The sequence below is a fragment of the Corylus avellana genome, chromosome ca11 (genome assembly GCF_901000735.1).
Source record: "Corylus avellana chromosome ca11, CavTom2PMs-1.0".
Taxonomy (NCBI): Eukaryota; Viridiplantae; Streptophyta; class Magnoliopsida; order Fagales; family Betulaceae; genus Corylus; species Corylus avellana.
The window spans coordinates 10,410,756-10,424,063 of NC_081551.1; the positions used below are offsets into that span (position 1 = coordinate 10,410,756).

At 36.0% G+C, this 13,308-nt stretch overlaps 1 protein-coding gene across 1 annotated transcript; it reads right to left on the reverse strand.

The window, feature by feature from the left end:
- Positions 1 to 9,836: 9,836 nt before the first annotated feature.
- On the reverse strand, positions 9,837 to 12,357 carry LOC132166292 (G-type lectin S-receptor-like serine/threonine-protein kinase LECRK1). Its single transcript, XM_059577087.1, has one exon. It carries the CDS (start codon positions 12,333 to 12,335, stop codon positions 10,014 to 10,016), a length of 2,322 nt encoding a protein of 773 aa, XP_059433070.1. The 5' UTR covers positions 12,336 to 12,357; the 3' UTR covers positions 9,837 to 10,013.
- Positions 12,358 to 13,308: the final 951 nt, after the last annotated feature.

Genomic DNA, 13,308 nt, shown 5'->3' on the forward strand with positions numbered 1-13,308 from the left:
ACCCCTTGATCCCACGTGGTTAGCTTGCCCCTCCTTCTCATTTAAATTTCCCACCGCCTTGAACCAAGCCTCGTCAGTTTGTTTCTCCCTCAGCTGGGGAATCTTTCCTTTTAAAGCCTCATTAATTCTTCCGTTTTCCATAGAAAGATTATTCTCCTTTAAAGCCCCATTATTAACATTGGCCGTTTCCCTTTGACTAGCACCATAAATTTGCTCACTAAATGATTCTCCCTGATTTTCGGTGTCCCCATCAATGCCGCCCTTTCCGCTTTCCTTTCCCAACTCCACCGTTTCTGTTCCTGTTTGAATCTTGCTCGCCGCCCCGTCTGGTGGCCGGCTTCCCTCCTCATGCGCAGCCAGCGAACTAGAAAAGGCTTCACTGACAACACCTGGGGCTATTTTATTTCCCTCCTCACCCATACACTCCATTTCACTGCCACTGTGCCCTCCCGTATGAGACTTTTCAGAGCTCACCTTCCCTTCCGTCATCTCTTGTCTCACTCTATTATGTCGGCCCGGCGGAGGGACTCTCAGCCACGCCCCATATTGAGTTGCATCTCCCTGAGTCCCCGGATTGGGCCTCATCATACATCCTGCTTTTCCATGGATCACCACACCACAATGAAAACAGAATCTAGGAAGACGTTCGTACTGGAACCGGATCCATACTGGAGAATCCTGAATTATCAATCGCCTACCTCTTGCCAAGGCCTTTGTCAAATCAATGCGAATCTTGACTCGCAAATATTTTCCCCAACCTACCCCATCTTCATCAGTATCGACTTCTTCCACGAGACCCACAGAGGACCCAATTTGATGCCCAATTTCAGATCCCATGCATGCAAGGGGAAGGTTAAACATACGAACCCATAACGCCACTTTCGCGAACTCAATCGTTTCCGGTAGCGTAACTCCATCAAACTCAACCATGGAGAAAACGTTTCCCTCCAACACCCATGGACTCCCCTGTAATATTCGAGATTTCTCCCAACTATGTTCGAATTCCAGTAAGAATAAATTTTCGCCTACTACTTTGAAGTTTACCGTTTCGGTTGGTTTCCACCACCGGAGCAGTTGTGATTTGATAATCTCCTTGCCAATGAATCTTTCAGACAGCAGCTGATGTGGTATTTTTGTGATAAAAAATACCAATTATAAAAATAATCACTCGCAATAGGACGAATCTTTGTAGGATACGGCTATAGAGAGGGTGTCGAACCTCAAGGACTGCAGGGGTTTTATTATCAAAATTTAAAAGATTAAAATTAACTTAATTGAAAAGAGATTTGTTTTGATTTTCTTTAAAACTAAAGTGCATGAAAATAAAAGAGATTTAAAATAAGAGAGAGAGTGTAGGGGATTGACTTCACCTCTATTCGCACAACAATAGCTAATCATAATTAATCCCAGAAATTCATTATATGCATGTTATAAATAAACAAGAAACTACCTTATTAAAGAATAAGCATAATCTATCTTCGGTTGGCACGGATCGTCCATCTAACCACTAAGACGCGGTACGACCCGTCTTCCCTAGGTATAAATTATCAAATTCTATAACAGGATACATACAATCAATGAATAAGTGTAACCCATCTTCGGTTGGCACGGACTGTCTACCTAAATTACACTAAACTAGGGTGTAGTACAATCCGTCTTCCCTAGGCATGGCCTATCAAATCCCATTGATCATATGTCAATTAAACCCATTGTATAACCATCATCCTCATAATCACAGAAAACAAGAATGATTTGAGATCAATAAAAGTAAAATACTTTCTAAGACAAGAGAAGAATTTCACAAGTATTGATATTGAAATTTAAGAACAATTGCATTTAATATGAAGAACATAAATCAATTGTAGCAATCCTCATAGTTATACAATCAACATGCATAAATTAAAAATCTAAAAATTAAATACAATCAAACCATTGTGCTTGGATAGGGTTACATCAACACCCCACGAAGGGGTTTAGCCGCTCATGATCTCCTAAGCTCCACAGACTATTTTACTGAATTTTTGCTCTAGAAGCGGTGTGTCTGTTTACAATGTTTAGAGTCCTATTTATAGGGCTTAGGAGAGTCCTAGAAACCCTAGAAACCCTGAGAAAACCGGAGAGCAGTCTCCTAGTCCAATTGAGAGACTAAAAACCAAATCCAAATCGGAGTAGGATTCGCCCAGAATTGCGTTCCTATCTTGAGGGGCGATTTTGGCATTGCGGCGCTCCGAATTAGGAAAATGCTATTTCATAATGATTTGTAGAAATTTTAATTATCTTTCCAGTGCCGCTTGAATCACCTCAATCGAATATTTGAACTGAAAGTTATGGCCAAAATACCGAGACATATGCGGAATCCAAAATTGAATCCAATCCGATTTTGACTCCAATTTGAGAAATTCCGAATTAATCCCTTCCTTTATTTGATTAAATTTAACCACAACATATAAGTCCTCTGTTATGATTGGCTACGCTTAATCATCTCAACGTGTGCTTTTAAGCCCAAAATCAATGAAATTAATTGCATCTTTATTTATAACCTGAAAACACAAAAACAAAACAAAAATCAAACAAATAACAATGCTAAGGAATTAACATATGCAAATTAAGGGGCTTGAATGTGCATCATTCGGCGCTTATCAGCAGCTTCCCCATTAAACAAGCTTTTCCTCTATTCACCAACCCTGTCAACGCCTCATTCTTGATCTCCACTACCACATCCTCCTCCTCCGTTAGGGATAGATTCCCCCACATACGGGTCAAATCTTCAGCCATTTGTCTCAAGTGCACAGTTCTTCAGATGTTTCGTCTCCTTCCACAGCCGTCAGGACTTGGAACTGGTTATTCTTTTCCTCTAGGTTTTTGCGGTCCTAGTGAGAATTCCGCTGCCAATGATATATATTCCTCCAACTCGGCATTTTAGAAACTTAACCTTGTCAAAACGATGTTGTATTGAATTTTCCATCCTATTTGACGGTGATGACTAACGGAGTAGCTAACTTGTAACTGGTTGGTAGTTTGGAGGCTACTTTATTACATTTTGAACATTTGAAGGCTAAATCGTAAATAACTAATAGTTTTGGGGCCTTTTTATATTCCCCCCCTCTTGTCTGTTTTTCCCTCTTCTTCTCTCCATGTCTCTCTTCTTGGGTTTTGACTAGCTTTCTCTCCAACAATAACAGAAACAGAACTTACTGGCATAAAAATCAACTATGAGGTCATTATTCTTCATAAACTTCTCTCTCTCTCTCTTTTTTTTTTTTTTTTGTTAAAAAAAAAAAAAACCAAAAATATTAGAAATTTTTGCAAATTTTCTATGAATGTTTTGATAATCAAAATCTAGATTTTCTTCTTGCTATCTTTTTTTTTTGTTGAACGCCTCTCCCCTATTTATATTTCACTTGTTGGGTTGTTGATTTGACCTTTGCATTTTGGAAGTGCATTTTTAATCAAAATAGACGCTATAGTCTAATCTTAAGAGGTTGCATGTTAAGAGATTTGATCACATTGAGTTGAATATTTCGAGAACAAAAAATTAATATTTAAAGACAACATTTTTACGTGATTTTATAACATTATGAGATATTTCTTTGCTTTAATTTTAATTTTTTATATTCTATTTTGTATAAACATGAATTTTGATATCATCAAAATAAGTTGTTTTTTTTTTTTTTTTTTTTTTTTTAAAAAACATTTTACAAAAGAAACATAGTCCGTCAATATGCATTTATGGAGTTGAATTAATTCGTGTGGTATTTCGTGGCTAGAACGTTGCTCTCATCTTGAATCCACATTTTCTACAGTCAAAAGACTTGAAGGTCAAGATGCATTGCGTAGTAGACACGCTTATAGAATTTGGGTCTTTGGGGACTCTCACACCAAGTCACTTGTCAGAGATTGTAGATTAAAAAAAAAAAAAAACATTTTACAAAAGAAACATAGTCCGTCAATATGCATTTATGGAGTTGAATTAATTCTTGTGGTATTTCGTGGCTAGAACGCTGCTCTCAGCTTGAATCCGCGTCTTTTACAATCAAAAGACTTGAAGGCCAAGATGCATTGCGTTGTAGACACGCTTATAGAATTTGGGCCTTTGGGGAACTCTCACACCAAGTCACTTGTCAGAGATTGTAGATTAAAAAAAAAAAAAAAAAACATTTTACAAACGAAACATAGTCCGTCAATATGCATTTATGGAGTTGAATTAATTCTTGTGGTATTTAGTGGCTAGAACGCTGCTCTCATCTTGAATCCGCGTCTTCTACAGTCAAAAGACTTGAAGGTCAAGATGCATTGCGTAGTAGACGCGCTTATAGAATTTGGGTCTTTGGGGAACTCTCACACCAAGTCACTTGTCAGATATTGTAGATTAAAAAAAAAAAAAAAGAAACATTTTACAAAAGAAACATAGTTCGTCAATATGCATTTATGGAGTTGAATTAATTCTTGTGGTATTTCGTGGCTAGAACGTTGCTCTCATCTTGAATCCGTGTCTTCTACAGTCAAAAGACTTGAAGGTCAAGATGCATTGTGTAGTAGACACGCTTATAGAATTTGGGCCTTTGGGGAACTCTCACACCAAGTCACTTGTCTGAGATTGTAGATAAGAAGACAATACAAACCCTGTGGTTTTTCCTTTGGGACCAAACAGCAACAACTGAGAGTATGTTTTGGGTTTGGAAGTGTTTTTGTTTTTATGGTACAAAGAAAAGAATATTACGTGAATGCTTTTACATACATGTAATGAGATAGATTGTTAGGTTTTGAGGGAACCTAGACCCTTTAAATTCATTGAAGGGAACCTAAAACTTTTTTAAACATAAAGTTTGGATTAATTTTCTTGTTCATTTATTCATAACATAATGACCTTTAAATAGGCAAATTATTACAATATTTTATAGGGCAGTCATCAGCTCTTATTGGAATATAAACTATGGCTGAGTCATCAAAACTTTTACATAGAAATAAATAAAGACAATATTAAATAAAAATAAACACAATAAAATATTCTTCGGTATCATATATTTTAATATATTCCATTATTAATAATTATTCCGCATAAAACTCAATTCTTATAAAATTCCTTTCCCCTTAAAGAGGACGTTGTCCTCAAGGTCCTGAAAATCTTATTCGAAATAATCTTGCTCTTGGAACTACATCTGTCGATCTGCTGAATAAATAACACTTAGCAATTATAAATAATAAAATATTACTAGAACCATGAATTTTCTCCCTTTAATTCTCTAGCAGGACCTTTCAACTTTTTTTTTTTTTTTTTTTTTTTTTTTCAATTCCACCGAAATCTCAAATTTCCTCATCGACCCAATTTTCTCCTTCCTTCCAGACTTTGGCATAGCGTCATACACACTATTTTTCTTTTTCTTCGATGGATCACCCATCTCAATTATTCTTTTTTTTTTTTTTGGTTTGTTTTCTGCACCAAACAAAGGGAACAAATTTAGTTTTCTTCTTTCTCACAAACCGCAGAAGTGATTCTTGTGCATTGATTTGTGGGGAGAATGACCAATGTGGCATGACTTGTGAAATCCAACATGAAAGAGCGCTAAGGTTGTATTGTAGAAAAAATGTACGTAGCCTCCTCCATTGACTTGTGAAATCTGATCAAATCATTACGTCCAGTTTTTTATTCCCCCTGAGAAAGTCAATAAGTCAACTTAATACCCCAAACCGGTGTTAAAATCTCAATTTTGGTGAGGTTGATAAAAAAGAATTTTTTTATTTTTAGAAATTTTTTTATTTTTATTTTTAGTTTTTTATTTTTATTATTATTATTATTATTATTATTAATGTTTGGGTAAATATATTATAAATGCTTGAGTCAACACGTTAAAACTAAAAACTCTCTAAACTTTTTATTTTCGAATTTTTACTCCCCCAGTCAATCGAAATGGCAAATTAACTCATATCGTTACATTTTCCTCTAAAAGTTTAACGCTTGTTAATCCCAAACTAAACTCACTATCTTACCACATCAACATATTAATTTTTTATTATTTTAATTTAAAAATTAAATCTAAAAAAACAAATATTTGAAATGGTGGCTTTCCATATGGAGTGGCCGCACCACTTAGAGTGGCCGCAAGCCACCTCCATAACATGCCATATTTTAAATAAATAATATTTTTTAAGTGTTTTGATACTTAAAAATAATCTAAATTTTATAATTTGAAAATATACAATTTTAAAGAAATTTTAGAAAGCTAATTCCCTTTGGTTTTTATTTTAAAAACTGTTTTTGAAATTAGAAAACAAAAAAAATCTATTTTTGAAAATAATAATAATAATAATAATAATAATAATAAAACTAAAAAATCTGTGGCAGTAAAACATTGGAAAATAAGTGATATTGGCGAATGCCCAACTCCCGAGTCCAGACGACCACTGTTTTAAAGACTTGAAATGCCGTGAGCTTTTACGTCAACAGGAATTTTTGAAAGTAGAAAGATGAGAATTAGTGAGAGGTGATTGCCAAGAAATATGGATGAAGAAGACCAAGTCAAAACAGAACTCTCTCTTTGTCTCTTATCACAAAGCTCATACCTTTCTTAACGTTCCAACTCTCTCAACTAAATAATTAATTTTTATATATCAAATATTATAAAAAAATCACACCATTTAAACTAAATAAATAATAAGAAGAATATGTGGCGACGGCCCCCCTGGCTTCAATTGTTCCAAAATGTTATACGCCACATAGGGCTGTTAAGTGAGCAAAGCGTCTCGCGAGCAAGCTCGGGCTCGGCTCGCGAGCAAGCTCGGGCTCGGCTCGCATAAGCTCGGCTCGTGCTCGACTCGAATATTAAATGAAACACTTCATGAACAGAAATCCTAGCTCGAATATTAAACGAAGCAAGCTCGGCTCGACTCGGCTAAGCTCGTGAATAGCTCGTATATGCTCGTGTGTATATATATATATATATAAACTAAGTAATACATAATTAATTATAAATCTCATAATTACTAAAACCTTAAAATTGCATTTATATTTAAGCGTTAGAGAATAAAAAATTCTAGACCCTTCGTGATCAAAGAGAGAGAGAGCAATCATTAAAAAGATCTCGATTCAATTAGAGCAGACCCAAACGAAAGGAAGAAGAATCAAGCAGAAACTATTGAAAGAGATTGCGAAAGGCATAAACTATTGAAGAATCAAACAGACCCAAACACTATCACTACCTGTCTGGTGAGTGAGAGTGAGAGAGTGGGAAATGAGAGTTCAGGTGGAAGATCCATTGTGACTGGTGAGGGGGATTGAGAGAGAGACGTTAAAAAAATATTTTTTTGTAAGGGGCGCAGTCTAAATGCAACCTGTTAACTTGTCCCACATTCTTAAGAAAATATCAATCTCCAAGTTTGCTTATCTATAAAATGATGTATATATATATCCTCTCTCTTTGAAACCAAATGCCTTGCTGTATTGACTTAGGCTCCATACTCGACTAGCCAGGCTAAGCAAATATTCATATGCAAACTAACTTCTTAAGCTGTTTAAGAGTACTTGAAGTTAAATGTTTTTTTTTAAACAAAAACATTAAATATAACAGCCCGGCTCGACTTATTATTAGCTCGAGCTCGATTTTTTTGGCTTGCCCTTGAGCTCGACTCGAGCTCGAGCTCGAGTAAAATTTAAACGAGCCAAGCCTGAACAAGGGAAGCTCGCTCAAGCTCGGCTCGTTTACACCCCTACTAACGGCAGTTAAACAAAAATTAACGGTAGGAAGTTTCTAGTAGTTTCGAGTTACCCAGTGACTAAATTTCAAAAAAAAAAATACTCATGTAGTTTTTAATAAAAGCGTGTTGTCCTAAGGATTTTATATATGATTTCTCTATATTAAATTGCAATACAGGCTGAAAGTATGAGTATTGCTAATTCATATTAACAATACAAAATATAAAAGTCAAACAAAGACACACTATATTTTTATCAATATATATATATAATTCAAATTTTTATAGATAATTCAAATTTTTTTAAGAAAATGAACCTGGGAAAAAGTGAATTCTCAATTACAATTTGTTGCAGAGAAACACACTAACTTGAAGAATGATAGCAGAGACAAAATGAAGGGAGTGAAACATGGAGAGAGAGAGAGAGAGAGAGATGCGGAGAGGGAATGCGAGAGAGGGAGAGGGATGTCGAGAGGGAAAAAGATGTGGTATTTAATAATATTCTGACATTTTTTGTTGTTGGAAGATCCTAAACATCTTAATAAGCATTTTAAAGTGACTAAACATATTAATACATAATAATTTGATTTCTATTATTTGTTTCATTATTTTTTTTTGAAAAAATTTGTTTTGTTATTTGATTTGACATTAATAATACTTAATTTATTGAATAATTTATATATGAAAGATTATTGAAATATAATTAAACACCCTTAATTAAGCTAATTTAATGATAATTTTTTAAATAAAAATCTGGTTCACTCTTTAAAAGTGTTGGGTTCAATGTTCAAAAATTATGTCTTAAAAAGTTGGTTTAACTTTTAAAAAAAATGAGTTTACGCCACATGTCGTAATTGTAAGGCACTTCTAAGGGGTTTGGCTTATATATATATATATATATATATATATATATATGATAAGACAAAATTTATAAAAAAATAAATATTATTAACGACAACTTTAAGTCATTGCTAATAACAGATTTTCACTATAGGGCTAGCAAAACGGGTTGTGGGTGTTGGGTTTGGGTCAACCCTCTTGACCCACTAACTTATTAAGGGTTAATCCTGACACGAACGGTTTAGTTAAACGAGCTATACTTCTCCACCTTGACACTACCCATTCAAATAACGGGTTGACATGACATGATCTGTTTAATCCGTTTATGAAATAGATCGTGTCGTTTGACATGTTATTTTATAAATAAAAAAAAAAAAAATCACGAATAAAAACTAAAAAAGTCATCAAGCTACAATATAATCTTGGCCAATGGCTACAACATCCAATCTTAGAGGTTGACCAATGTGGTGATTGTGAATAAATAAAAGAGAGAGAGAGAGAGAGAGAGAGAGAGGAAAAAGAAAAAAATGTTAAAGCTTGTAGCTTTCAAAGCTCCAAAAATGTTTATTTCTTTCGTGATTGTTTTAGACTCTTAGAGAAAGCTACAATAATGATTACTTTTATTAAATTAAATACGAAAAAAGGTCGCAGAGAAGCCACATACGGACCTACATTTTTGTGTCAAATTCATTTCCATGGATCTCCTTATGGATCCATACTTTCTCAAGTGTAATGAAGATTTTAGCAACGTCTTGGTCATTCGCTGCATACTAAAATACATTTGGATTAGGTTGTGTTTTGCGATGCCTATTTGTGTTTAATTTTTTGATTAAATGACTTATGTTGTTCAAGTGGGAGATTATTGTGTTTATTTTCCTTTTTTTAAATTTTTTTTTTTTTATTATTATTTTTTGTACTGACAGCCATTTTATTGTTGGATTCATAATGAGAAATGCTATTTAAGAAACTATGTACTCTCACCCTCAATATAAATGGAGTTGGTCGGTTATACTTTTTTACGTCATCTGTGAAATTTTAAGATTGAGGTATTAGTCTCCTTCACACACACAGTAGCAAGCAAGCAGATATCATGCATAGATGTAAAAACATGTCTAACAATGGGGGTATGTTTACCTATTCCACTGGTTCTTCTCATGCTATAGAGAAAGACGGATTTATCTAGATAAATTCTAACATTATTTATAATTTTTTTGTTGTTGAAATAGAGAAGAACTTGAAAAGAAAATTCTTTTATTGGAGCATTACTACACGAATGCAATTCAAAATGGCACACTAAAAAAAAAAAAAAAAAACTCAATGCTTACACCGAAACATTGATACAAGTTACACAGTATTCAAAAGAAAACTTCAAAGACAAGTCACTAGAATAGACTTATTTTCTAAGAATAATCCAAGTACAAACACATTTTAGAAGACACGAAGAAAGGATGTCAGATTTGGAGGATTGGAACATCCAAAACATTTCAGATGGCACTTAGAAATGATGTTGGACTAGGAGGGGTTGGAATATCAACAGTCCCTTCCAACATGAGTAGAACCTTCTTCATTGAAGGACGAAGTGAGGGCTCATCCAAAATGCACCAAAGCCCTACTTTGGCCATTCTCTCCAATTGTTTCTTGTCAACCTCTTCATTATTCACTAGTTTACCAAGCTCACCACTCTCAAAGCATTGGTACACCCATTCTTCAAGAATAGCTTCTTCCTCTGGACGATCATGGTCCACACTCTTTCGACAACATATAATCTCCAGCAGCACAATTCCAAAGCTGTACACATCTACTTTGACTGTCACAGGCAGCTTTCGATGCCACTCTGGAGCAACATATCCCTTTGTCCCTCTAATGTCAGTAAAAGTTTTGGTTTGATCGGCCTTCAACAATTTTGCCAATCCAAAGTCTGAGATTTTTGGGCATCTGTGTGCATCCATGAGTATGTTCTGGGGTTTTACGTCACAATGAATGATTTGAGATTCACACTCTTCATGGAGATAAAGAATTCCTTTCGCTATCTTACGAGCGATTTCCATTCTTTCATTCCAAGAAAGTTGTTTTTGAGGTGTGAAGAGTACATCTGCAAGTGACCCATTGCTCATGTACTCGTACACCAAAAGCCTGTTGGGTCCATCATGGCAATAACCCAGTAGACGGACAAGGTTTTTGTGATGCGTTCTCCCAATAACTTTCATCTCTGTTTGAAATTCTCTTTCCCGTTCAGCCAACAATTTGTCAAGCCTCTTGACGGCTACAATCCTCTGGCCGACGCCATTCCATATTGCCCCTTTATATACTGTCCCAAAGGCTCCTCTGCCAAGCTCTTCCTTAAAGCCACCCGTCACTTTCTCAAGTTGTGCATAAGTAAATGATTTTGGAGCAACATCCTCTCCCAAGACGGTGTTTCCATGATTAGATATCACTTTATACGACCAAACACGAATTCTGTAAACTGCAATTCCAGAAATCGCCAAGACAACTAATGCAAAAGCAAGTAATGAAACACCGACAATTAGGATGTCCAATCGATAATGCTCTTTTTTGCTTTCTTTTGGCAGATATCCATCTATAGTAGGTGTAGATTTACCTACCTTGATAAGGGCTACGGTTGAGTCGGTTTGAACTCTTCTCCCAAATCGCAAAGGAAGCCTCTGTTTTGTGCACACCCCGTCTTTGAACAGCGCAGCTTCACAGTTGCAGTCCTGCAAACATGCTTCTCCGCAATTGTCTTGAGTTGTCGATATGATAATTGAATAATTATTATTCTCCCATACGGTGTTCGGCACTGGTTCCATGGCATGTATGTCGCTCTTGCAACTTTCTGCAATAGTGAAATTCCTTTGACAGCCTGAACTCTTCTCCTCCTTGTTGACGAATTCAAATTGAGGAAGACATTTGCACCCAACTTGTAGATCAATTGCAACACAATATCCATTAATCCCACATAGACCCTTTGGCATACAGACGTCATTATTTGGATTAAACCATTTGATTGTCCAATCGCCATTCTGATTCATGTCGTGGGAGTATAGCCGCAAGATCCCATCGGGATCAATTGTCAATCGGTAGACCACATCTTTTGCAAGATATCCGTCTGTCATATTCACTATAATAGTGCCAGCGCCATTGATCAAATAGAGATGACCATCGGCTTCAAGTTGCAGAACCACGTCATTTTTCTGCCCACTTATACCAAGTCCCCCATAACCATAGTCAAGCGTGTATGGAGTTCCAACTGGGTACATCGCCAGCCATCCATCTTCTTGCATCAACACCAGAAATATGCCGGTTGACTTGTTGGTTTCTGAAATACTGGAATACAACGCTTGCCCGTGGGAAAGATTCTGAGTTGGCAAAAAGGTGTCCGTTGGGAAGCCGAAACTCTGCCATACCGTCTGATTAGCAGAATTAAGGAGAACAAAGTTGCCCGTGTCAAGCATCGACACTGAGCTTGCACCTTCCGGAAAACTGGCGAGGCCTGTCTCTGCGCCTTGTGCCGATTGAAGAACCAGGCGTCCATCAGTTGTGAAATTCAGTTTAGAATCGGCGGGAACTGGAGGTTTGTCTCGGTCGGCTGTCCAAACGACCGTCTTCTGTGGAAGCCCGGCAAGAAAAATGCCGACAGCATAACCGTTGCCTTGCTTGTAGAATCCAAAGGCGTAGAGACCGGAAGGTGATGGCCAAGAAGAGTTGGTGGTTGGTGTCAAGAAAGAGCCTGGCTTTACAAGGGATTGCCCCTGTTGAGCGAAAATAGCTGAGAGAAGAAGAAAAGGGAAGAAGAGAATTGGCATCATTAGTGAATGGAGAGTAATTGTCTTTGTTTCCTTTATCCCCTTTGGTTACAAACGTACAACAGAAGAGTATATATAAATAAAACAATGAACCCCAATCCATGTGAACACTAGCAAAACTGGACTCATTGACTTATCAAATTTCACAAGTCAATAATAGAGGAACTGGTCTGTGTTAAGGAGGCTACATGTGAACAAATGGCCTTGTCACAAGTTTTCCCACTTCGACGGCACTATTCTTCGAGTAGGGATATCTGACGATGTTGCAGTGAGACACGCGCAGTTAACCGTGTGTATAGGAGAAGCTAAGTTATATTAAAAGACAAATATGCCCGTATGAAAAATAGAAAACCAGTTTGAATATATTTGTGTAGATGTTCTGAAGGGGCAAAATAAGAATTATGTCTATTTTTAATTTTCAAACCGAGCCTTATTGACTGCGTCAATCTGTTTAATATTCAGACCATACCTAATATTTTGGCGCCACTTCAAAAGTCTACAGTGCCGTGTAAACTCATAAAGTTTGCTAAACACCCTCAATCAACTCCCATGGATTCTAGATAATCCAACTGGCATTTTAATTTTCCATAATAGAACAAACGTCATAACGTGACATGATCTGACAAGTGATGCTGATGCCTCATCTATGAGGTGGTGGTGTCACGTACATGCGAAATAGAGATGGTCCACAGAAAAATGTTATACGTCATCTAATTTTTTTTAAATTACAATTAGATTTGGTGGGGTTTATATATCCGATCATAATTTAAAAAAATTTTGAAAAATAAGATGAAAAAACAGACTATGAAAAAAAATGAATCATTTTCCTAATTCACACCGTAACATGATTGTTTTTTTTTTTGGATGGAAGTAGTAACTTGATAAACAAGCACAACTTAATTAGTTAAATTGTCAATGGCCGAGTTGCTCAATGGTTAGCTGTTAGAATAAATCTTCTATAAGAAGACCTCAGGTG

Excerpts from the sequence above, each read along its gene's own strand:
- LOC132166292 (XM_059577087.1), bottom strand. The coding sequence starts at position 12,335 with ATGATGCCAATTCTCTTCTTCCCTTTTCTTCTTCTCTCAGCTATTTTC.